Source organism: Sebastes umbrosus, chromosome 5 (genome assembly GCF_015220745.1).
Source record: "Sebastes umbrosus isolate fSebUmb1 chromosome 5, fSebUmb1.pri, whole genome shotgun sequence".
Taxonomy (NCBI): domain Eukaryota; kingdom Metazoa; phylum Chordata; class Actinopteri; order Perciformes; family Sebastidae; genus Sebastes; species Sebastes umbrosus.
Genome location: NC_051273.1, coordinates 22,698,455 through 22,725,009, shown reverse-complemented (window position 1 = coordinate 22,725,009; position 26,555 = coordinate 22,698,455). Strand labels below are relative to the sequence as shown.

Sequence of the window (26,555 nt, the reverse complement as noted above, 5' to 3'; positions counted from 1 at the left end):
CGTTCACCGTGGAGGCATGAGAGATATGTTTTCTTCAAGAACTCAAGGAAACACTGGGTGAGTAATTGATCTGTAAATGGTCATTTTGTGGGTGAAGTATTCCTTTAAGTAGCAGTCCTTTAAGTATTAGTCCTTACCAGCAGGATGCTCTCCCACGACATCCAGCGTATCGGCAGCACCGCTCTGCCCTGGATGCGGTAGTAGTCACCGCTGTACAGGTTTCTGCTCATGCCGAAGTCAGCTATCTTTATTGTGTAGTTTTTGCCCACCAGGCAATTCCGTGTGGCCAAGTCTCGATGGACAAAGTTTAGAGAGGAGAGGTACTTCATCCCCGACGCTATCTGAGCTGCCATGTAGCACAGATTGTTGAAGCTGGAGAGGAGAGGAAAGAAACAGTGTCATGTGAAAGGGGAATAATAAAAAACACAATACACAACACACGCACACAAGACATACTTAAACAGCTCTTGTGCACTCACCTGACAGTAGGTGCGTTGCTGAGCAGAGCGAGTTGTCCCTCGGGTTCGTGGCGGGACAGAAACTGGTTGAGATCTCCGTTCTCCATGTACTCTGTGATCATACAGAGAGGGTCGCTGTAGATGCACACAGCGAGCAGGCGAATGATGTTGGGGTCCTTCAAACGTGACATGATCTTTATCTCTTTCAGGAAGTCATTCCTACCAAAACACAAAAAAAGGAAGTGACTGTGATGCTGTTTTCGGCCTCTCAGATGTGGAGATTTCCTGCTCTTCTCTGTTTTATATCGTGTTGAGCTGGGTGTCTTTGGGTTTTGGACTAATAAAGTGGGACATTTGAGGACGTCACCTTGGGCTTTGAGAGGCTGGCATGTACCTTTTTTCATTGTCTTCTGACATTTCGATGTTTTAACTGGACTGGTTGATTGATCGGTTGATTGAAACAATAATTGTCAAACTAATCGATAACGAAAACGATCGTTAGTTGCAACCCTATGTATTTATTTATTATTGCTATTATTATTATTATCATCTTTTTCTTTCTTTCTTTCTTTTTATGTATTATTATTTTTGTATGTATTTATTTCAAATTTATATTTATTATTAATTGATTTTTTATGTATCTACTTTTTTTTCCTAATTATCTACTACTATTACTATCACAATTTTTAATTGTCTAATTACTTTTTCTGTATTTGTACAATTGATTTTTTTCTGTGATTTGTGTGACCCTGGATGAGAGGATTCTTCTTTTTTTTCTTTTTTTCTTTTTATTTATGTATTATTATTTTTTTCTTTTTTATGTATTTATTTCAAATCTATATTTATTATTTAATTTTTTTATGTATCTATTTTTTCTCTAATTATCTACTACTACTATTACTATCACAATTATTATTTGTCTAATAACTTTTTAGAGGGATATTTTGTATAATGAAAATATACCACTAAAAAGAAGCTGAAAAAAACTGACTTACTTTACAAAGAGACAGATCAGAATTATATGAACTTAACATTTCAAGACTCATTTTCAGTTTCAGGTTCAGGCTAAAAATGAGGTATTTGGCGACTGGAGTCGATACCTTGCATTTTTGTTGGCGTCTGAACGGAGCATCTTCACCGCCACTAAAACTGGCTGGTCCTCGGGGATGTCAAATAAAAACTCTTTATTCATGAACTCCTGCATTCCCTCTGCTTCACACAGGTGCACCTGAGAGGAAGAAGAAGTGGAAAGGAGAGTAAGGAGAGGAGGAAGGGAACATTTATAACTTTGCTTGTCATCTAAAGCTGTAAGAAAGCTTGTAGATGAACGGTGGAGCTGCACACACACACACACACACACACCTCTCCGAACTGTCCTTCTCCCAGCTTCTCTTTGAATGTGAGCATCTTTCGTGGGAACTCCTCCACTGCGACGTCCTTCCCTGACAGCAGGTCCATGGTTAGTGCAGGGATGGCGTACGTGTTGCTTCCGGTCACGCCTTGCAGGTTTACGACGTCTGCCTCTGCGTAGTGAGGGGCGCCATCTTGGACTGTAGCAGTTGTGGTGGATTTAGAAGCTGCTGTGCTGGTAGACGCTGGAACACAACAGTGAAACTGTAACTCTCAATAAGATAAGGGATTGACCATGTTGATTATCAGTTTAAACGGATGTGTATACCATAAAACTGCAATTAATAGTCCGGGCTTTTATTTGCTTCAATCACTTAACTCAAACGGCGTATATTTGGGACGGGCCCTTAATTCCTTTTGCACAAAACTCATGCTCAGCAAAGATGGGAAATACTATCAAACTGATTATTTAAACCAGTATGAATATTACTTGTCTAGAAATTAGGCTATCGAATAACATATCAATTATGAATCATTCATTTGATCTATAGCTCCGCGACAGTAAACAACGCTCGTTTTAGGGCACCGAAATACCAACACAAAACCCGTCAGTGACGAGCCGGCCAAAAATCTGGTCCTCTCTCAAGGTTCCATGGTGGAGAGGAGGTCGTGTTGCTCTGGCTTGATCTATTTGGCGTGGAGAGGAGGTCGTGTTGCTCTGGCTTGATCTATTTGGCGTGGAGAGGAGGTTGTGTTGCTCTGGCTCGATCTATTTGGCGTGGAGAGGAGGTCGTGTTGCTCTGACTCTATCTGTTTGACGTGGAGAGGAGGTTGTGTTGCTCTGGCTCTATCTGTTTGACATGGAGAGGAGGTTGTGTTGCTCTGGCTCTGTCTGGAGTTTTTCCTTATCCGATGAGAGGGTCGCAAACAACGCAGCGCTCAGCGTCTCTGACTGTAATTGTCTCAGTCTTCAGTCCAAAAGTCCACATTTATTGAAAAAAGATCGATGTAATCATTTCCAAAATTCCCAAACAAACACTCTGCTTCAATCCATATTTGTTGTCATTTATCTTTTCAAAAACAACATTTTCACTGGTCAAATGGACACAAAGGGAGACACACACCTAACCGGGCGGTCTAGCTGCAATCAACAGCATCATAAATCTGAATGAATTATACTTTGGTGCTCCTGGTTTCCGTAAAATGAACTGGATGATTGAATTGTGGAGAATCTAACTGATCTAACGATGTGTAGCATGTCCATGTCCAAAACGAGTAGCTACACTGGGACTAGGCTTCTAATTGGGCCTCGGCTTTTAATTGAAGTTTTACGGTATGTAAGTAGACGTGTGTTTCTACCTACCGGGCTCCTCAGAGCTCTGAGCGAACTCCGGCAGCTTACATATGATGCGTGACGGCTCCTGGTAGTCTGGACCGAGGGGGAAGATGCGCTCATAGGTGGAACTAGACTCCTGCTCGCTGGTTGTGCTCGACTGGTTGTGGTTGTAAGCGAACGTCTCACTCTGTATTGACAAACTAGCAGTTAGTTCATCGTCCAGCATCCGGCGAGAGGCCTAGAATGAAGGACGTGGGGGGGTTGAAGGAACAGATCTGACCACCTAACGAATGAAAATGACTCCCACATGCAACACAGGCTGATATCAGGTTTAACACATCAGTGATGAGCTCACCTTCTCCAACATCTTCTGCCACACCTGCCTCCACAAGATGATGACGATGATGACCACGAGGATGAAGATGATGGCCACTAAACAACCAATCAGAATCCGGGTGTTGCTGTCATCTACTTTGTGGGTGGGGTCATCCTCTGGGGAGGGAGCAGGGAGAGACACCTTTAACTGTCTGTATGCATGTGTATGTGAGCAACCATACTGTACTTCTCATTATAAATATGAATCCAAATAACTAGATTCAGCGATGGTTCTGATTTAAAGAAAAAAGTTAATGTTTTTTTGTAAAATGTGTTGCAAAAGCAGAATAAACCAGTGAGCAAATTCCAGGTCTGAGAAGTGAAGTCAATGCTGAAGTGTCTTAACCTGTCATTCTTTCTAATGTCCAGCAGGGGGCGACTCCTCTGGTTGCTAAAAGAAGTCTGATTGTATAGAAGTCTATGAGAAAATGAGCCTACTTCTCACTTGATTTATTACCTCAGTAAACATTGTAAACATGAGTTTATGGTTTCAATCGCTAGTTTCAAGTCTTCTTCAATACAGCATGATGTTCATTTAGTAAATTATGGTCCCATTTAGAGTCAAATAGACCATAAAGCAGGGGATGCTTTAGGGCGTGGCTACCTTGTGATTGACTACCACGACTAGTACTGTGCCAAATGTTAGAGAATTGTGTGTAGTGTTTTGAAAGAAGTGTAGTTTAGAACTGCAATCGGAGTGTAGAGCAGTAAATGTGCTTGTATTTTAGCAGAATTTGGTCCAGGGGGGGTCGATACATGAGTTACAGGTTGTGGTCATTGTGTCTCAAGTACTGTAGTTAGTGTATGATGAAAAACTGTAATTCTGATAAACTGCCTCATGGTTCCCTGCGCAGCTTGCACTTTATCTCATGCCTGTTCTTACTGTTATGACCCTTTTATTGTCGTCTGTACTTTGTGTGTATAGTACCAGCCCTTTTAATGTCTTCAATTGACTTATTCTCTTATTGTGTTCTTTTGTTTTTATGCTGTCTTGTTGAAGAAAAAACATCCACTTGCGAGACAATAAAGTTCTGAACTGAACTGTTTTCATCCGGCTGATACACTGAGAGTATTTTTCTGATGACAGTCACGTCAGTGCTTATTTGTTGCGTCTGCGTACTAACTTCTTTGTCGAATCCTCAGACAAGTTTGCTGACAACGAAAGATGCCATATTGTTATTTGTCATGCATGTCACAAAATGGCAGCACCGTGTCTCGTTTACCATGCTTATGCGGTATGACTTTTTGCCGTCAGCATTCATAACCATACAACCATTATGATTAAATTGTTTACTAGAGCACCAAGTTCTTCATAGATCTAACCTCATCATTTTGCTCTCAAAGTGCACCAGATTGATGCATTTAACTTTAATATGTTCAACATTTTCTTCTGAGGGAGCACCCCACCACAGTTTCTCAAAATTCTGTGGAAAACACTGTGTTATGTCATCCAAAGCTGACCGGCGCTGCTGGTGGAGTGATCACTGACCTGGTTGTATGTTGGGTGGCAGTCCGGTCTTGGGCGGAGCCAGCGTTGTGTTGTACATGGCTGTATCTGAAAGGCCAGATGGCACAGAGATGGTCAGAAATTAAATTGTTCATCTTAAATCAGAATGCTTCAAAACGGACTTTAATACAATCATAATAACAAATAATATACTATTATTATACACAGAGTCTCCAAATATTAAATGTTAAAGTGTAAAACCAGATGTATACAATAGTAAAACTACCAGCGATCTGCGTTACAGATTACACACACGGTTCTTCAGTCTGTACCTGACTGGAAGGTGATCTCGCTGAACAACATCCAGGCGTCAGCGAAGTAGAACTGGCACTTGATGGCGCTGGCCATGTGATTGGCCAGGTTGACAGTGACAAAGCGGGCGCTGGGATTCTTCTCGTCCTCCACGGGGCTGAAGGAGAGCGGCGTGGCCTCCCAGTCGGCCTCAGAGCGGAAGTAACACACCACCTGGCGGAAGGCCTTGACGTGCAGTGAGTACATGTTGTTGCAGTGGACCTGGACGCAGATTAAAGACGCTTTTAGTGCTGGTGAGAGAAAAAACTGATCACAGGGGGAAAGCTTTGTATCATCAGGAGCCTCACCTTCATGGTGGTGAAGTTGCGTATGCGGTCAAACTCAAACATGATTTCGACATATCCACTGGGGAAGCTCTCATTAGTCCAGCCCACGAAGTCGTACCCGGGCCACACATTGTAGACGTGACTGTGTGTAAAATCATCCAGGCCACACACTCCGTCAGTCAGCTGGCCCAAACCCTCGGTCATACTGAGAAATGGAGAGAGGCAGACACACAAAGGAACATCATTTATGTCCAAAGTAAAGACTTCTGTTACAGTTTTTTTGCAATTGCCAAAACACAAAAACTGGTTCTTGTGGCAGAATTATTGAAACCTCAATGTAGCTCTGAAGATACGTCAATTTTTAGCGAGGAAAAACTGGCATGGCCATTTTCAAAGGGGTCCCCTTGACCTCTGACCTCAAGATATATAAATGAAAATGGGTTCTTTGGGTACCCACGAGTCTCCCCTTTACAGACATGCCCACTTTATGATAATCACATGCAGTTTTGACAAAAAGAAAACGTGCAGTTTTTTGAATGCAGTATAAATGTGTTATTTTCACCAATTCTAAAATGATGTGTTTGAATATTTCTGCATACTGGGCTCCAATGAGCCCAACTGTATTCATGTGTGATGATGTTAGTCTCCATAGTAGCCATTTCATTGTATTGAGACCATTTTTTGAAACCCCGACCTCACTGTATAAAATGACCTGTTGTGACCTCTAGGATAATCACAGACTCATGAAACTTTACAGCCACAAACTAGAGACCTAGAGCATTCAGAGGATGGATGGCTTTCCTAGGTACATTGACAATAAGGGGGTTTCTGAGATTTGTTTCCAGAATATAAGTGCTCGCCATCCAATCGCCGAATAATGGCATTCTTATTTCTGATTTATGACAGGAAAAACTTGACACACAGTGCGTGCTGAGCAGCATCTCAAATTAATCTTCAGGTTCCCAGCTTTCAGATGATGTACACCACATCTATGTGACATATACTGTTGACCTGCTATCTCCCCCTAAAGACCCCCTGTACCCCCCTAAAGAAAGACAAAAACAGGTCTATTGTGGGTCTCAAAGGGTTAAAGTCATTGTCTCTGATACTGTTATGAGTATATGAGTATTTAGAATAAACACAATGCGTTTGTGTTCATAGTCTATATTTACAGCATGCTGCATATGAAAAAGCCAAAGACTCTAGATAATAGTGATTTATACTTAGCATCAGTGTGCAGTTGGCATTTATTTGGCGTTTGTGTGTAAAGTTGTGATGCAAAAATAAAAGTTTATATAGTTTTGAATGAAGTGTTTGCTTATTTTTTTTTTTGTGTATGTTTTTGTTTTTTGTGTGTAAAGTTTGGACAAAGAGGGCCCTAGTTTCAGAAATTGTGTTTTAGTATTTGCAGAAAACTGTACAAGTTCTTTAACACTAGGTGGCAGCATTGTAAAACCATTTCCTCACTTCAGATGTTGGCTGTGATCTCGTAATAAAGGCCATTTTCTTTTTCCCTCCACAGAGAGAGAAGGAACTCTGCCTGTGTCATGGAGGACATTATTCACCATGCCTTAACATAAACACCCCTGTCAACAAAAGACTGATTCCGGTTTCTAAACTTCATGGTTGACTCAGTCATTCCTCTGAGTGTGCTGTTGCCTAACTAAGTAAACCACCATGACCCACTCACCACCGCCTGTCTGTCTGCTTTCCCCATGGTGACAGGGCAACAACAAGGTGAGGGGGGAAAAAAGCACTGACGCAGGATGAGAGCAATGATGAAGCAGTGTAGTGGTGAGGGGAATAATGAAACACACACAGAAACACATAAAACACATACCTGTGGATGACAGCTCCGTCATAGACCGAGTCGTTGAGATAAGCAGGGTGAGCAGGCATGTTCATCTGTTCTCCTGCTGGAGCGTTGTACGACACAAGTCCATCTGTAAAGCAAAGAAAGTTATTTATTTTTTAGATTAAATAACCCCAAAACATTCTCAACTCATGCTGTGCAGAGAAGCATCGCTCAAAGCCACAGAAGTTTGTTTTGAAATTGTAGTTTTAAGACAGCTACCAATATTTACAAAGTTATGCAAAAGGCATGGGTAGAATTTTTCCATTATGCAGAATATGTGATGTTTTCCAACAGTATGAAAGTAGGATCTCAAATTTCACCAGGTTTCCATACTCTTCTTTACTGCTTCATGTATTTTTTCGGATAACTGATAAAAATCTCCACATATTCTTCAAGCCAGTGCCAAGCTAATCGCCAAAGACTTTGCACTGTTCATCTTATCATGCACCATGTAATCAATTATTGTTCATTTGAAATGAAATTGTAGAAATGGAGTTGACTCTCCTGTTTGAAATACAGTTGTTTTCACAGCAATATAAAATAGATGATAGAGCTAATACAATACATCGTTAAAACTACTAAGCTAATCAAAGCAAATATTTAAATAAAAATACAATCTTTTATTTCTCAACTGTGTCTTTTATGTAAATAAACACTATAGATGACAATAACAAAGTACAGTACAGTACTGTGTACAGTACAGTACCCTCCCACCCCCAAAAAATAAGACTCCCCAGAAGCTACGGTGTATTTTGAACACTGTAATTTATAATGCATATAATGTTTTTTGTGAAGTGAAGGAGTTCAAGTACCTCGGGGTCTTGTTCGCGAGTGAGGGGACTATGGAACGTGAGATTGGCCGGAGAATCGGAGCAGCGGGGGCGGTATTGCATTCGCTTTACCGGACCGTTGTGACGAAAAGAGAGCTGAGCCGGAAGGCAAAGCTCTCGATCTACCGGTCAATCTTCGTTCCTACTCTCACCTATGGTCATGAGGGCTGGGTCATGACCGAAAGAACTAGATCGCGGGTACAAGTGGCAGAAATGGGTTTCTACAGGAGGGTGGCTGGCGTCTCCCTTAGAGATAGGGTGAGAAGCTCAGTCATCCGTGAGGGATTCGGAGTAGAGCCGCTACTCCTTTGCGTTGAAAGGAGCCAGCTGAGGTGGTTCGGGCATCTAGTAAGGATGCCCCCTGGACGCCTCCCTTGGGAGGTGTTCCAGGCACGACCAGCTTGGAGGAGGCCACGGGGAAGACCCAGGAGTAGGTGGAGAGATTATATCTCCACTCTGGTCTGGGAACGCCTCCGGATCCCCCAGTCAGAGCTGGTTAATGTGGCCCGGGAAAGGGAAGTTTGGGGTCCCCTGCTGGAGCTGTTGCCCCCGCGACCCAACCCCGGATAAGCGGTTGAAGATGATTGAGTGATGAGAGATGAGTGACTGATAATGTTTTTTGTGTTACATTGAATGACATCAGATCTAAAATGTTATTCCTTCATTTAACGCATAGGTTTCAAAAGTGGCAGATCAAATTTCTGAGTGGCAGGAAGTGAAAGTGAAAAGTTCATTTCAGACCCTTAACCTAGAACGTTATATTTTGAAGCATAGGGCAACTGACCGAGTGGGGGTATTTGATGAGTTGGGAGTGAGAACGTGTTGCAACCATGCATCAAATAAACCTCAGTAAATTTAAAGAGGTTATTCAATATTAAGTCACTGATATGATTATTGTAGTATACATCAGTTTCGTGTCCTGCTTGTATGAAAAGGTGACAGAGAATCAGCTGATCCTTTCTATCTTTATGGGCTCAAAGGTGCAGTTAGGACTGGCGCCTCAGCTCAGCCGTCATCTTTGCCCTCCACTTCTTCCTCGCTCAGCCGTCCTTACATATCCTCTCTTTTCTCATCATCATCATCCTCAGCGACATCTTACCCAGCCATTCACAGCCGTAGAGCTCCACTCTCATGCAGACGTTCATGGAGTGGTCTGTGACGGGCATGAAGCGGACGAAGCGAGCGACGACGGGCGGCTCCAGGTCCTTCAGTACGATGTCGTAGGCGTTCCTGTTTCCTTCAATCACCTGCAGGAGAAAAACAAACACACCTTGACCTTAATGAAGAAGCTCACTAGAGAACGACCCATGACCTCTTTATATCATTTATAGATAACGAAGAATTCATAAACCTCTATTACGACTATAAACACAGTCGTGCCAGGTATAAACTATATAAGGCCGTAAAAGTATGACCTGGAGGCCGATGATGAGTATCAGAAGTTTGTTATAAAGGTCAAAATAGATTGTAGAGAGGCGAAGTCCCGCCCCTCCCGGGGGACCATCATGGGACCTTATTTAGGAAAAAATATGAACGGTAGTCAACGGAGAGGGACAAATATTTTTTTGATCCCGTTTGAATTGCGCCATGAATCACACATATGATGTTTGTCAAATTAAAAGATAATTTTGCAAGTCAAGAAAGTCTCAGTTTGTCGCAGTTCGTCATGGGTTTGTCGTGGTATCATTTATCTAGCTAGCTAACTTAGCTAGGCTCCATGCAGAAATGTAACCTTATCTTACCTGATGTGTTTTATCCAGAGACTCCTGGTCTTATAATCAGCCGAGAAGAGAAAGATTGAGCGAAACCCATATTCGTGGGAGTACATCCCAGTAGGAAACACACAGGCATTGTAGCTTCAGAGAGAGAGACGTCACTTACACGACTTTTGGTGTGTCGTCTTTCTAATTACGTATTTTCACAGTCTGACACTTCAACAGTTTTACAACAAACTGAGACTTTCTTGACTTGTAAAATTATCTTTTAACTTGACAAACATCATATGTTTGATTCAAACAGGATCAAAAAAATATTTGTGACTACCGTTCATATTTTTTCCGAAATAAGGTCGTGGTGGTCCACCGGAAGTGGCGGGACTTCGCCCCTCTATAGGTCGACTTACCTGCTTGCCCTGCCTGTTTCTCCACGAGATCCAGCGGCTTCCATCGCGGCTGTACTTAATCTTGTACATCTGGGAGAACTCATTACCGATGCCTCCCGCGTGACGCCCCTGGGTGCCCACGAGGGTGATGAAGTGGAGCGAGCGCAGGTCAATCTGGAGAAACTCCTTCAGGTTGTCTGGCTCCACTGTTGTCTCTGGACACCACGCGCCGTCGCCCTCCTCAAAGTCCAACCTGGTAGAGACGCAAAGAGAGAGAGAAGGAGAGGGGTGATGGAAAGGATGAATTAACGGTGGGTGGAAGTTCATATTAGAATTATAGCAGGAAAGGGAAGAGAAGCCAGGGAGAAGAAAAACTAGGACAGGATGGAGAGGAGAAGGTGAGAGGAAAGCAGAAGTGAGTGCGGTGGTGGATTTCAGTTCTTACAGCCCGTTATAAAAACATCTCGGTGAAAGCCTGCGTCGTAAATTCATCTTAAAAGTGTTCATTTTGGGTAAGGGGCTGGCAGGGGCGACGGGGAGCTGGGCGAGACTGAAAACACAGCCGGGATGGACGGGGGGGAAAGTGTATTACATCATTATCCTCATACTTACTGAAGGCCACCCAAGCTCTTCTACACACACACACACACACACACATACACACACACACACACACACACACACACACACACACACACACACACACACACACACACACGCACACACACACACACACACACACACACACACACACACACACAAATGCCTCCTTAATCATGTGGCTGTGCGTAGAACTGATACCCCAGTTTGTGGCTTACTACAAATAAACAGGCACCTTGCAGGATAAAGCCACCCACACATACACACACACTCATTATCAGGGTAAACATACTATGAAGCACGTGTTTGTGTGTGTGTGTGTGTGTGTGTGTGAGAGAGAGAGAGAGACCTACCTCCCATATCTAGCAGCGGTGGATTCAGACCACTGGCTGGAAGCAGAGATGTCCTCGTCCTGTATCTTCCCTCCTGACATGCCCAGAGGATACCGACACACACCTGAGACACAACAACATGCTTGATTAAAAGACCAGAAGAGATAAAGGTCATGAAGGTCAACAGATGAACGTCCACTCAGGGGCAGATTTAGGGAATTGGGGGCCCCAAGAAAGCGCCATCTTGGGTAACACTTTATAATAACCATCATTTATAAATGGTGAATTGATAGTTAATTAAACTTACTTAATAGTTATTTTACTGATAACAAACAATGAAATTATAATTAATAATGTTTAGTAATTATTAGTGATGCTATAATTTATGTTATTTTATCATTAGTTTGTGTAATATGAAATAATTAGGGCTGTCAAATAACCTACTAACGCAAATTTGTTTTAATGCCACTAATTTCTTTAACGCATTAACACAATTTGCGAATTTTAGGTTGTAACGGGTTCAGTTTTAAAGCTAGAGTGAAGATACTAGTATCATATGAAACTAGAAAACCTAATTTATTGGTACCAACCATGTCGTACTAGCTTGTCGTGAAGGAGGTTAAATAACGCTCCAAACTTACGCTAAATTTTGGCGAGGAAAACCTGGCTTGGCCGTTTTCAAACGGGTCCCTTGACCTCTGACCTCAAGATATGTGAATGAAAATGGGTTCTATGGGTACCCACGAGTCTCCCCTTTACAGACATGCCCACTTTATGATAATCACATGCAGTTTGGGGCAAGTCATAGTCAAGTCAGCACACTGACACGCTGACAGCTGTTGTTGCCTGTTGGGCTGCAGTTTGCCATGTTATGATTTGAGCATATTTGTTATGCTAAATGCAGTACCTGTGAGGGTTTCTGGACAATATCTGTCAAATCGTTTTGTGTTGTTAATTGATTTCCCGTAATAAATATATACATACATTTGCATAAAGCAGCATATTTGCCCATTCCCATGTTGATAAGAGTGTTAAATACTTGACAAATCTCCCTTTAAGGTACATTTTGAACAGATAAAAAATGTGCGATTAATCGCGATAAACTATTGTAATCGATTGAGCCCTAATTTTTACATTCACTTGAGTTGTTTTTAATAAGAGAACTCTTACCTCTGTTTGCTCAAGTCTATAACAGTGCTTCTATTTAAGAAGAATTTTCTAGTTCCACCGCTGGTATTAAAAAGGTTGCCTGGATTATCGTCAGCTCCCCCTCACTTCTCTCAGACCAACCACAGCGCTGGTTGGTGTTGAAAACTCGAAACCGTACTCAAACATTCACCAGACGCTCGCGGCCATTTCTAAGACAGAACTACTTAATTCCCAGCTCCTGTCAAGAAACCTGCAAAATGTGATGGATAGTGCTGGATGAAGGGGTGGGGAGGTGATGTGAGAGGACTGCACACACACACACACACACATATATATATCCACACACTCCTTGCACTCAAATTGTGGTTGCTTTATTGAAATAATAAGCTGGATCCATTCAGTGTGTCTGCCAGTCCAAACAGTGCTGGTATCAAGCACATGTACAGGAGTTGGTTACTGTGTGACTGTGTGTGTGTGTGTGTGTGTGTGTGTGTGTGTGTGGTAAAGCTGGCAGGTTTGAGCCCATCACGCCCCCACTGTGCGGTCAATAGAAGCAATATGCCCTCTGCTTCCTGCATGCCCGTCCACCCCCTCATGTCTCCTCTCACTCCTCCTGTGTGGTCTCTCTTTTCTTTTGTCCCGTTCAGTAGGCAAACGGTGATAAAAAGTTAACAGCGCGATTTAGAAAATCTTCATCTCATTAAGACTCAGCTGGCTAGTGGCTAACTGAGCATGACGCAGCCAACATGGTATCTATTAACTTTTACAAGGCTCTGAGTGAATCTACTGATTTCCAAACGCCAAAAATGAAAGGGGCACTTTTCCATCGTGTGTTATCTACAGAGTTGAGCTGTGTTTTGGTCCAACGTTGACTACGTTTACATGCATGAAATACTTTGGTTTTTGCCCTTATTCTGAAAAAGATTCCCACTAACCTGTTTACATTGCTAATGAAAATGAATAATCCACTAAGATACCTGTTTACATGTAGCCGTGCAGAGATGGGACCAAGTCATAAGTTAAGTCTTTGCACTCAAGTCCTAAACTTTTTCTGCCATACGTTTTGCATACTGCAATTCGTTTTTTGTTGACCACCACATCATTTTTTTTACTTGAACGAAATAATCTTTGGTATACGTTTTTCCAACTGGCGCTCTCTCATGGTTCTCTCCTGCAATTTGATTGGATGCTGTCGGATTGGTTCAAACAAAGTGCTTCTGGGGAATTAAATCTGAAGTAGGCGAGATTGGAGCAAATGTGATTAAAAAAAGTTATTTTTATAGAACGGTCGCTATATCGTGACAGTAATTCATGAAACAGGTAACATGGAAAAAATCATGTCCCTTTGTGTTCTCCGGTGCTCCTAACAGCATCTGCAAGATTTCACATACCGGAGGAAAACAAGCAGTAAGACCTGATCTGAGGTCTGCTGTCCATCTGCCGTCTATGAGAGCCGGCTGTCAATCACTCGTGAACTCCGACCAAACGGTCAAACTAGGCAGCGCTGATAGCTCGTGAACTCGGAGTTTTCAGAAACTTCCCACTTACGAGGTTGTGAATACGACATTAGGGGGGCGTTCATATGGACTCATCTCGTAAACACAGTGAAATGCGGTGCTCCCATTGCAATGAATTAAAAAAAGAAAAACTGTCAACATCGCGGTTGTGGCGGTTGATTGTCAATATGCGGTTATTGCGACAGCCCTACTTAGTAGGAATATTGTCTTTTATGGAATAAAGTCAAAAAACAGAATATTATATTCATGTAAACATGGTCGGTGATAACTCCGCCTAACAGCATATGACCGCTAGTTGGCCTCATTTATGGATGAAAGAGCCTTTGGAAAAACTAGATTTCTGTGTATGTGATAGCGGCTTTCAGTGGAGCTGGAGGCGGAAGTTAAAGGGAGCCTGACCCTGTTAGCCTGGCCTCTTGTCTCACAGAAAAACCTTTGAGAAGATGCCAGCAACAGCAGAGCTCGAGGTTCAAGGCCTTCTCTGTCCCTCTCTCTCCTGCTCTTTCTTTTTCTCTCTCTTCCTCTTTTCTTGATCTCAACCAAATATTTGCTTAAAAGTCAAGATGTGAAAATCCCCTGAAGGTTTGGGACTGACGACCTGATACGCCGCTCACGTGTCTGTGCACACAAAACCAGGCGATCTGTTGATGCAACCACATAAACGCAAGGCAGGCTTCGTCTTGGCAGTGACACGGTGACAGCTTGAAGGAGGCACAAACAAAAACTCTTCCAGATGTCTACATTCGCCTCCTCTGACCTCCTTTCATCTTGTCCTCTCTAACCTTTGTTCAGTGCTGCCCTCTTCACGGCAGTCCTCATCACTTATCCCCAAAATGTTTACTCCCCTCCCCTCCACTCCTATCCCTCTCCTCGCACCAGATCGCCTTGGCTATAAGCAGAACCACATCAACAGAAAAATCATCTTCTCATATTCTCAGCATATTAGCGGTATCCTTTGGCTGCATCATTACGAAGCCATTTTAATGATAGGTGTGGTGCTCTGAAACCTCACGTATGATAGCTGTAGTAAAACACAAATCGTCAGAACCTGCTTCAAGAGAAACAGCGGAGAACTCCAATAAATGATTTCAAATCAAATCAGGGCTGGATAAGATGACAAAGCAACGTCAATGTTTGAAAATGGGAAAAGCTGGAATGATAATCACTGGCATCAAGTAGCTGAAATGTTGCATCGGTCTTTGGTGCAGCCTGGTCCAGAGGTTATGGGGTTTGAGGTGGTTGTGAGAGCCAGAAGAGCAGCACATGAGCCTCCTTCACACGGAGGTAAGGAGTGTAAACAGACATCGAGACGAAGAAAGAGATGACCACAGTGCAGCAGCATCTCATCTTTTACTCCTACTGCCTCCACAGTGTTTCCATTCAATTGTCAAGCTCATTTTAAAGGACCAATATGTAATGTATTTACGGTATTAAATCATAAAATGACCACGATATGTCATAAGAGATTAAGGAAATATGCTGAATTGAAATACTGGCTTCTCTGACAACAATGATACAACCAGTATGTTCTCCTTTGAAATTTCCATTACGGTCCGAAATGCCTGTTTTTGTTTTGGCCTGTGTGATCCCGTCCACGGCCCATTTCAACACCCCGTTGCCACATAGGAAACAAATTGGCAGCCATGGAAGCAGGCAAACAAACTGGATCAACAGCGATAATGTCAACGTTAGATTCAACCCGACCTGAAAGGCCTCGGCACATCTCTCTGTGGTCCGTGTGCAGCTGCGTTATCAAGGCAGAGAGTATTTGAGACACATAGCCGGTGAAGTGATTCAGACTAGAGATGTTCCGATACCATTTTTTCCTTCCCGATAACGATTGCGATAACTGAACTTGCGGTATCGGCCGATACTGAGTACGGATCCGATATCAGCATAAAAAAAAAAATACATATATATAGTTATTTTTATTCATTCATTCATTCATTATCCGTAATCGCTTATCCTATTCAGGGTGTCGCGGGGGGGGGTGGGGGGGGGGGGCGATCCCAGCTGACATTGGTTGAAAGCAGGGTACACCCTGGACAGGTCGCCATACTGTCACAGGGCTGACACATAGAGACAGACAATTCACGCTCACATTCAGACCTTCGGGCAATTTAGAGTCAACAGTTAACCTATAACTGCATGTCTTTGGACTGTGGGAGGAAGCCGGAGAACCCGGAGAGAACCCACGCTAACACAGGGAGAACATGTAAACTCCACACAGAAGGGCCGCAAGCCAGATTCGAAACCTGCGACCCTTTGAGTGCTAACCACTACACTGTAAAAAAAAAAAAGAGTGTAAAATAACGGAAATTTTCCGGCAGCAGGTGCGCCAGAAAATGTCTGTTAAAAAACGGAAAAATACTGTCCGTTAATTAACATAAATAAACTGTAAAAAAAACAAAACAGTAATATCTTTATATAATTAACCTTTATTACTGTAATATTACAAGAAATATTTTACTTTTAACATATATTTATTGTGAGAATAGTCATACACCGTAAATCTAAGACCATTTACATATAAATCACAAATGAAACATGTAATTTTACGTTGCAAAAGCCCAACAAAAATCTGTATTTTTACAAGAAATAGTTTTAGAATTCCATGAAATCCTTTTCTTCTGACATAATTTAATTGTTAAAATAGAGTCATAAACCTATAAAAAACAAAATAATTATCTTTAAAAATGATCAAGAAAAGCTTAAATACAGATATTACGATTGTGATTACAAAAAATACTGAAAATCTAAGACCATTTACATATAAATCACAAATGAAACATGTAATTTAAATTTTTTTCTGTCATTTTGAAATACAGACAAAAAATGTAAAATTTCTTGAAGAAAACTGTAAAAAAACTTTTTTATTTACAGTGTACACCACCGTGCCGCCCATTATTATTATTATTATTATTATTTAATAGCTGTTTACTACACTACTACATTTTTCTTGCTCTGACTACCATTATTGTTAGCACCGCACACTAGCACCGCACTGTTGTTGTTTACTATCGTCACATGACACGTGAGTTAAATGTTCGCTACGTTACAATTTATTCGGCAAAGGCATTTCCATATCCCATTTAGCGCATAAACCTTTTTTTCGATAAAGGCAAATATCACCTCAAGCAAGCGTAAAAACATTTTGTTGCAATTGAGGAAGTTTCTTCAGATTCTGCCGTTTCCATACAGCTTTCCTAATGCGATTCTCCAAAATGTGCATTCAAAAATGTGAATGGAAACACGGCTATTGTAAAAAAAGACAAAAAGTACTCTTAGTGGAAATGCTGGGATGATTGTATATATATATATATATATATATATATATATATGTAACGTTGTGGTATGAGGTGGTGACATAAATTGTGTAATAAAAAGCCATTAAATTACGGTGATATATACACAGACAATGCAACATCACTAGCTGGGGAAAACACTGAGCAATTGTCTGGGACATAATTGATGAAAATAGGAGTCATTATCAGAGTCTTTAACCACATCCTAGAGAGAGTCAGAGAGACGGGTTTCAGCATATATCGTGCCGGATGTTTGACCGCTCTTCCAAATGTTGGTTTTTGCTGTGTTTATTTATCTACCCGACCCACTCAGAGGTGACCCCTGGGGTGAGCTGAGGGGGCAGGAGAGTGTGTTTGCTCGGACGCATACACAGATCTACCCCCCCTACTCACACTGATCACCACCACCACCACCACCAACCTTCAGGCTCAACATTTGACCACAGTATCTAAAAATATCACCCCAGAAAAAGGTGGAAAAATACCAGCTTTGTGTGGTGAAGGAATGTAGAGAGAGAGAGAGAGAGAGAGAGAGAGAGAGAGAGAGAGAGATGAAGGAGTAATGGACCAAACCCTCTCTCTCTCACCTCTTGATTTTTACCGCACCCTGACTACTGAAAGGCAGGTTTGTTCTGTAGTGTTTGCTGTCCAACCGCTGGCTCCAAATATATACACACATCACGCATACATGCTGTGTAGTCATGCAAGTTGATGTTCACATCTAAATATCTGTCCGTTGAGGGCAGTTTTGGTTATGTTGCTTATAAATTTACTGTCTGCTTTATTACATCTTCACTGTGGACACAAGTGGAGATTACAGGATTACAACGCAAGATCCTCTCTAGCCTTTGCTTTAAAGCTGCCCTTCTTAATGTTTTTATATTAACAATGGATCAAAGCAACCTTTACTATCAAAAGAGCCATTTTAGGCACAAAATAAATCTGTCTGGACCCGCAAAACATTTGAGCATTGTGATGAAGGTAACATAGTTTAAAGTCTAAGTATATAGTATATAAGTCTAATGCAGTGAGGGCCAAAGAGCAAATGTATGACGGAGTATTAGGGCCACATTGAGGGAAAAAAAATATGAGATTTCCAGAATAAAGTCACAACTTTACGAGAACAAAAAGAAAATAACACGTAAAATTACTACTTTATAATATTAGGACTTTATTCTCATAGTACTACGACTTTTTTTTCGTAAAGTTATGACTTTATTCTTATATTACGACAATTTTTCTCGTAAACTTATGACTTTAGTCTCATAATATTACGACTTTTTTTCTCGTAAACTTCTGACTTTATTCTTATATTACAACTACTTTCTCGTAAACCTATGACTTTATTTTCATAACATTATGACTTTATTCTCGAAATCTCAGATTTATTTTTTTTCCTCTATGTGGCCCTAATACTCCGTCGTACCGTCGTACCATAGACCTACAACAATGATAAATGAGTGAAAAATGAAAATGTAAACAAAAAACAGTTATTTAGTTCCATTTTTAAAAATCCACAGGGAGCCACTGAAGAGGAGCTAAAGAGCCGCATGTGGCTCCGGAGCCGCAGGTTGAAGACCCCTGAGCTAGGAAGACAAAACAACTAACAATAATATCTCTTGGGCGGTCCTTGACCGAAGAAATTCTTAGTTGACTAACACATCTTTTGTCGACTAATTGATCAGTTGATTTAATCATCAGATCTGTAAATTTAAAAACTGAGGTTCTCCAGAAGGAATCACACAAAAGTACCACTTTAAAGGGACTGTTTGTAACTTTTTATGCGCGCTCGCGTGTGGCCGGAGTCACTGCTCCTCTGCCTGCTTGCCTTCACTCACACAACGCGCGCGTTCTCGCTCCACCTCTAGACGTGAACGCGCGCTCACTCCACACTGCAGAAGACTTTGTAGCTCTGAGAATATCTAGTGAATGTACAGTGGACGTTTGTGCAGAAATAACTGCTGCAGCTCCTCCAGACCAACAGAGGTTTCCCGTGTCTTGTGAAGTGACGGGGCTCCACAACGAGAAACGTTATCGTCTCTGACCAGACGCCGGTGTCTCCCTGCGGGCGCAGTCGGGAGACAATAACGTTTCTCTTCCCACTTCAGCCCCGGCACGACACGCTTTTCCTGCTTCAGCCCCAGAGGCTGAGGCAGGAAAAGCCAGCACTTGGATCAGCAGTGATTCATGGAGAGACCTTCGTCTGGTCAGCTAACATTACTGCCAGGCAGGTGAAATAAAGAGTGATATTGTGGTTTTAGCTGACATGTCGCCTCACTGTTTTGAGCGATGCTCGTTCATGTCTATTTAGAGCGAGCAAGCGCGAGCCCGACGCTGACTTTCATTGACTTAACGGCCACAGGTGTCGCTTCTAACAAGCATTTTTGAAAGTTACAAATAGTCCCTTTAAATCTTGTGTTTACCAGAGATGTGCTCATAAGCATAAAAAACGACTAATCGACTAAAGAAATCGTTGCCCTCTAAGAACAAAACAACTGATTAGTTCACTAATCGACTAAGAGGGGGCAGCCCTATATATCCCGATGTCTCCAAGTTAAATGTGTGATTTTAATTCATTCATTCAAGGTTTACTCTAAACATCCTCACGAGAAGAAACCCACACAATAACAGCACTGCTTGATATTTGGCTGCTCTGCGCTGGCCTCCGTTCATCTCCACACCCCCCTCCCCCTTCACAGTGAAATAAAGTTCGCCCACTCACGAGTAAAATGGGAAAGACAGGGATGGTATAACTCCATTGCTTGGGAATTTTAAACAGGGGAAAGTTGGCATCACTCGACATCTCAGCTCTACTAAATTCAGCCATGAATATTTCCAGACTGGAAAAATGACCGTCTTCTCAATGCAGCAGAACTAAAGTATTAGACAGAATTATAGGTGGATATATCCTGCCTCCATATATTAGAGCAGGTTGAGATTTAAGCTTTAAGTGACACTGGAGGTGATTTTTTTTTTTTGAAATAATAACTTGTGGTTTTTGAGTGAAGAAATCCCTTGAGTCACATTACAGATACAAAAACGTTGCCTTGAACGGTGAACTTGTTGAACTTTGACCACGATCAGATGCACAAACAGTCCTTTCCATGACTTATGAGTGGTCAAATACTGGGAAACACACACCACACACACACATATATATACACAAGCACACACACACACACACACACACACACAAGTGCTGTGGAGAAAGACAGAGCCTATTTCAATGGACTTTCCTGCTGTCAGAATGTCTGGTATGCATTAGCCACAGACTCCAGTGGGATAGCTGGATCCACAGTGTGCGTGTGCATGCGGGTATATGCATGCGAGCAGACACACACACACACATGCACACACACTCACAAAAACACAGTAAGAAGAGAGACAAGCAAAGAAAGAACACTACCACAAGGGTCAAACACTCAAATACTCAATTAAGTGTAGTTGAGAAGATGCCTCGTAAAATCTTCACAGTGAAAAGCTTTGGTGCTGAAAGCTACAAGATTCTGTATGTTTAAGCATCCTATATGTTTCATTCACATCTGGTTATATAGGCCAGAAATGCTATTAATATATATATATACATATATATATATATGTGTGTAAGGAGACATATAGGCTTGAAAGTAACCACAGCATGCACACAGTGTTTTACTTGAAACTCCCTCTATAAACGCTCTCTGTGATCTCTATCTCCCTCACTCTCTCCATTTCTTCCCTCGCTTTTTTAAAAACTCCTCATAAAACTCTCTCTTTTATTCTGTTAGCTTTGGCACAAAGAACAAATATGTGTGTGAATGTGTGTTTACCATGCGGCAACCTCCAGGGTCTGAGAAGTGAAGCCAATGCTGAAGTGCCTTAAACTGTCCTTCTTTCTAACAGCCAGCAGGGGGCAACTCCTCTGGTTGCAAAAAGAAGTCTGATTGTGTAGAAGTCTATGAGAAAATGAGTCTACTTCTCACTTGATTCATTACTTCAGTAAACAACAAACAAAATGCCGAACTCGAGGCTTCAAAACGGCCGTCCACAAACCAATGGGTGACATAAACATAAATTGTCCAGCTTTGTTGTCCTTGTTCTTAGCTGTTACTTCTATTCGTCTAAATGTTGATGCATAAAACCAGAGTCAAATTCCTTGTATGTGGGTACTTGACAAATAGATCTTATTGTGACGTCACAGTTACTACGTCCACTTCTTATACAGGCTACATGGTCTATGGTGTTTATGCAAAGACTGATCTATGGGTGTATTTGTGTATGTCTGCCTGTGCAGCTCACTCTGAGATCTCTAGATACAAAACAACTGCTGTTAAACATAACTTTTTGTTTGTTTTGTTCTTGGTTTGAAAAATGTTGACTGAGAAAACCCCCAAGGCCTGTCATCATGACCTCGTGTTTGTTCGTATTTTTATACAATCTCAAAAAAGAAATTGGATTAATAGTTGTATATCAGTGTAGAATATATTGTCAAACATTTTATTTTGAAAGTTGAAGCGGGGTGGAGTAAGGCGGGAGGATGTGGAAGTGATGGGGGCGTTTATTTTCCACTGTTATTTCTTTCTTTTTAAACATTGCCTTGCAGAGTTTGGTCAGTCTGACCTGTAGACAAAACCATCATCAATTAGATCTGAGCACACATGACATTCATTATCCTTTCAGCAATACAGAAAACTCAGCGTGATGACAGAAGCTTTGAGACTGAAGTCATAAACAGAAGCCAGATCTGGGTTTTTTACTGGCAAATATCTGCTGCATTTCAACAATTTCAACAATAACCTAAAAAAACTGTCTTTGGTTCCCATTCGACTCTGCCCACCAAATGTTGCTACTCTATTTCCTTGTTAAAAAATTATTGGTCCTTTTTCATTGACATCACAAAGAAACCACCCGTACAGTGGAGGGAGAGCTGGAGAAAGGCGTGCGTGCCGGGATCAAAGAGGCCAAACCAGAGAGAAAAGAAAAGGGGACCACATGGCTCCCACAAAGCAGCACTTATCCAAAATCGGATCAGTCTGGACTGGACTGGAGCACCAAACCCAACAAACACTATACCCAGAACTCATTTTCACAGTATTCACAAACTCTTCGAATATGATCTCATTTGCAGTCGGGAGGTTTGAAATCGTAGTACAGAAAAATGGGAGATGCAGATGCACAGACCTGGGTTGACCTGTGATGTGACGGCTCCTAACAGGTAGAGGAGGATGAGCAGGAGGAAGTGAACGTCCCACAGGTGCTTCATCCCCAAACGCATGCACAGAGACAGGCTTCCAATCTGAAAGACAAGATGGACACAGCAGGTTACGCAAATGTGCGATACAAAGTTTAATATATTACATTATTTGTCATTGTTTTTTTATTATAAGGGCTGTCAAAGTTAACTCAATTGCGATTTTAAGGTTGTAGCGGGCTCAGTTTTAAAGAAGATACTGGTATCATGTGAAACTGGAAAACCTAAGGAATCCATTGGTGTCATGTCATACTAGCTTGTCACGAAGGAGGTTAAATAATGCTCCAAACTTAAGCAAAATTTTGGCGAGGAACAACTGTCATGGCTGTTTTCAAAGAGGACCTTTGACCTCTGACCTCAAGATATGTGAATGAAAATGGGTTCTCTGGGTACCCACGAGTCTCCCCTTTACAGACATGCCCACTTTATGATAATCACATGCAGTTTGGGGCAAGTCATAGTCAAGTCAGCACACTGACACACTGACAGCTGTTGTTGCCTGTTGGGCTTGAATTTGCCATGTTATGATTTGAGCATATTTTTTATGGTTTGTGCAGTACCTGTGAGGGTCTCTGGACAATATTTGTCATTGTTTTGTGTTGTTAATTGATTTTCAGTTATAAATATATACATACATTTGCATAAAGCATCATATTTGCCGACACCCAAATCTCCCTTTAAGGTACAATTTGAACAGATAAAAAACTATTTCAATCGATTGACAACCCTAGTTATTACATAAACTATTAACCTCTTAACAAACCGACGGTCGCTATTTTGTCTTTCAGAGGTTCTAGCGGGCTCATTCTTAAAGCTGAGAAGGAAGATGCTGGTATCATATGAAACTACAAAAAACCTGAGGAATCGACTGGTTCTAATCATGCCATGTTAGCTTGTCGGGAAGAAAGCTAAATAACGCTTCAAAGTTGCGCTAAATGTTGGCAAGAAAAAACTGGCATGGCCATTTTCAAACGGTTCCTTTGACCTCTGACCTCAAAATATGTGAATGAAAACTCTGAAAATTGTATCTTATTAGATAAAACAGATGTTGACAAACTGCATAATTTGCAGTTGGAAAAAGGTAATAAATTGCAATATATCTTATCGCAATCCTCAGCACATTGCGAAATGTTTAAAATTGCAATAAGATCGTATTGTGACTTACGCATCGTGATAATTTCGTGGGGCCTCTGTTGATTCCCACCCCGACTAGCATGAGGAACACATTGTACTTTATATTCCCTCCTCTGTATTCATGGGAACCAAGCATTTGTTTGCATATACAAGGGGAAAATAGGAGTTTAATTGGAAGCATGTTTTTTATTCCACTCAATAAAAGACACAATAATTGCCACCAAACTGAAATTTCCGTGCTTTATCACTCTATGAGAGAAGGCCTATTAAACTCTAACAGTGGTGATATTTCAATATCAACCATACAAGACAGAATAGCTTCAGTTCATATGCAATTAAAATTAAGCTTTTTTTTTTATTATTTTTTATAATTTTTACATATTCCACACTAATTGTAGGAACAAGTGATGAATGAATAAATGATGGAGAAAGGGGAGAAAGAGACGTTGAGTCACAGACATGACTTCAGCTGCACAGACGCAGCGCCAACGAGCCGCCTCCAACTGACCACTTAGTCCAAAACAACCTCATTTCAACCCGCGTCTGTCCACATTTCATTTGTGATGTGACTTCACAAAAAAAAAAACAGACAAACAAGGAAATGCATTCACCGCTAGTAACTTCACATACAGCTTCTTTTCTTATTAAATGTTGAACAACGGGATGAGGATGTGTTCTGTTTTCACCCACATTAGCAAAAGCTTCCATTTAGTTTGCTTCACTGAAACATCTTAGTGTAGTTATCTGATTCAAAGTTAACTACTTGGAGAAGAAACCAGCTGTGGCACTTTTACTGCTGCTCAAAGTCTCGGTTATATAACTGAGGTTAGTTTTTATTGTTCACACCATGTTGATCTTATGCAACAAAACGGTGCCACCAAATGAGAAATGAGACACTCTGATGTTAGAAGAGAGAAAAATCGAGAAATCAAGTGTTTACAGGTGAATAGGGTAACAAATACACCTAATAAATATCACCATGAAACTTCCCCAGCTGATTACTAAAATTAAGACAATTGTTTTTTGTAATACAAGTTTTCTGAAATGTGTTGTTTAAAAATGCAAATGAGGCACTATCTTATTAAATATGTGCTAATTTGCATAAACAGAAATCTGAACATTGGATAAAAGCAGGGTAAAAATTCTTGTTTCATTTTGTTGACATATTGGAGTAAAAAAAATAAAAATAAAAATAAAAATAAAATGTTTATATACAAGTCAAGTGTTCGGAAGTTGTAACAAAACAAATAGTGCAAAGAAATAAATAGTGGATGGATATATGTGGACTGGATGATTATGTATAGTATGTATATGTGGAGATGTTTTTATACAGTATGTACACTGAGTAGAATATACATTTACAGTGACATGTATGTACATATTACATTATGTACAAAAAATGTGCATTAAAGACTGCAAATTATAATATAAAAATGTGCAAAAATGTGCATTAAAGACTGTAAGAATTTAAATCTATAACGGCAGCAGCAGATAGTTGGTGTTAAAGGGTTAATGACAGTGCATGACTGATTATGTTTTATGAATAAATAATTCTAAAATTACATATATTTTGAAGACACTACAAGTAAATAGGGTAAAAACAAATAAACTGAAAAAAAAACTTAAAGATATTACCATGAAATTTTCCCAGTTGATTACTTACATTAAGACAATTATTAATATGCAAAAGAGTCATTATCTAATGCCATTTTTTTGGTGAATTTAGGAGAAATCTACAGATTCAGATAGACAAAGTAAAATAAACACCTAGATGTGTGTTTTGGATGTTTTCTTTCCACGAGTCTGAAAGAAGACATGTTGTGGAAGTAAAATAGCCCCAAACTATCCATTTTTTCCACTATCTAATGATTTAGTATCTTTATTATAGTGCAGGCGACAGACTTTATGCTACAATTCCAATGTAAATACTAAAAGACATCAATTAAGCAGGGTTATCTAAACCCAATTACACATGACACAAAGCAAAGCTACCAGAGCACTGTGGGAAATTTCACAGAGAGACATCAGTGTGTGTGTGTGTGTGTGTGTGTGTGTGTGTGTGTGTATCAGCCGTTTCCTGGTCTTCATCGCCGGCCAAAAACAACATTTTCCTGACGTTTCCCCGTTGAAATAACAGAGGGATCAGCAGCATGCTGCTCAGCGGTCTGGTCAATGGGAAAAGACTGGACTACAGTACAGGCCTTCATTCACACACTGTTCAATCGGCTGTCAGTGACTGTACAGTATTGTACTATATTATTATTCCTTAAATATCATCTCTATGCTTCTCTCTCCTTACTTATGTTCAACAGGGGGTCTCTCCACCAGCAGTAACGTTGTCTGCTAACGCTCCAGTTAACCTCATGATCTCATATATGAAGTGCAGGTTCACATATGTTGCCTATGGGAAACAAATCCAGACCTGTTGATATTGAGTTTATGCCAAAATGTACTCTATTTTAAATGTGTTTATTTAACAGGCTTGATTTTTTTAAAGATACCTGTACAATTTCTTCAGCTTTCCACATGAAATGATTGGACATTTGCATTTGGAAATATGAAAAAAAGAAAAGATATGTATTGTTTTGTTTTTTCCAAAGAGGAGTGTTGTGGATTAAAATCAACTCAGTCACCAGAAAAAAATAGTAGCATTGTACATTTCTGCAAACATCATGATACAAACTCTGTCATGTCTTTTAATCACTTTTAAAAACTCCCTTTTCAGAATTGCTTTTCTGTGATTTTATTTATCATTTAGTTTTAGTTTCGTTATCCTTGTGTTTTAAATGTGTTCTGTTTTTATTGTAAAGCACTTTGTAACTGTGTTTTGAAAGGTGCTATATAAATAAAGATTATTATTATCGTTGTTATTATTATACGTTGACGTTTCTGAACCAT

The 26,555-nt window shown here is 40.8% G+C and overlaps 1 protein-coding gene across 2 annotated transcripts in view; it reads right to left on the bottom strand.

Annotated features, from left to right (window-relative positions):
• The window catches only part of ddr2a (discoidin domain receptor tyrosine kinase 2a), a 53,468-nt gene that overhangs the window by 2,049 nt on the left and 24,864 nt on the right, over window positions 1-26,555 (bottom strand). Inside the window, exons 3-16 of one of the 2 annotated variants that reach the window (XM_037770111.1) lie at window positions 22,454-22,568; window positions 11,344-11,446; window positions 10,412-10,643; window positions 9,389-9,536; window positions 7,445-7,547; window positions 5,626-5,809; window positions 5,299-5,539; window positions 5,009-5,074; window positions 3,500-3,636; window positions 3,172-3,382; window positions 1,821-2,053; window positions 1,559-1,686; window positions 480-677; window positions 138-372 (exon numbers count right to left, since the gene is read on the bottom strand). In XM_037770111.1, the coding sequence (XP_037626039.1) occupies window positions 138-372; window positions 480-677; window positions 1,559-1,686; window positions 1,821-2,053; window positions 3,172-3,382; window positions 3,500-3,636; window positions 5,009-5,074; window positions 5,299-5,539; window positions 5,626-5,809; window positions 7,445-7,547; window positions 9,389-9,536; window positions 10,412-10,643; window positions 11,344-11,446; window positions 22,454-22,547 (2,313 nt within the window). In that variant the 5' untranslated portion in view covers window positions 22,548-22,568. The remainder of the gene's footprint in view (window positions 1-137; window positions 373-479; window positions 678-1,558; window positions 1,687-1,820; window positions 2,054-3,171; window positions 3,383-3,499; window positions 3,637-5,008; window positions 5,075-5,298; window positions 5,540-5,625; window positions 5,810-7,444; window positions 7,548-9,388; window positions 9,537-10,411; window positions 10,644-11,343; window positions 11,447-22,453; window positions 22,569-26,555) is intronic. The other variant, XM_037770112.1, reaches the window with a different exon arrangement.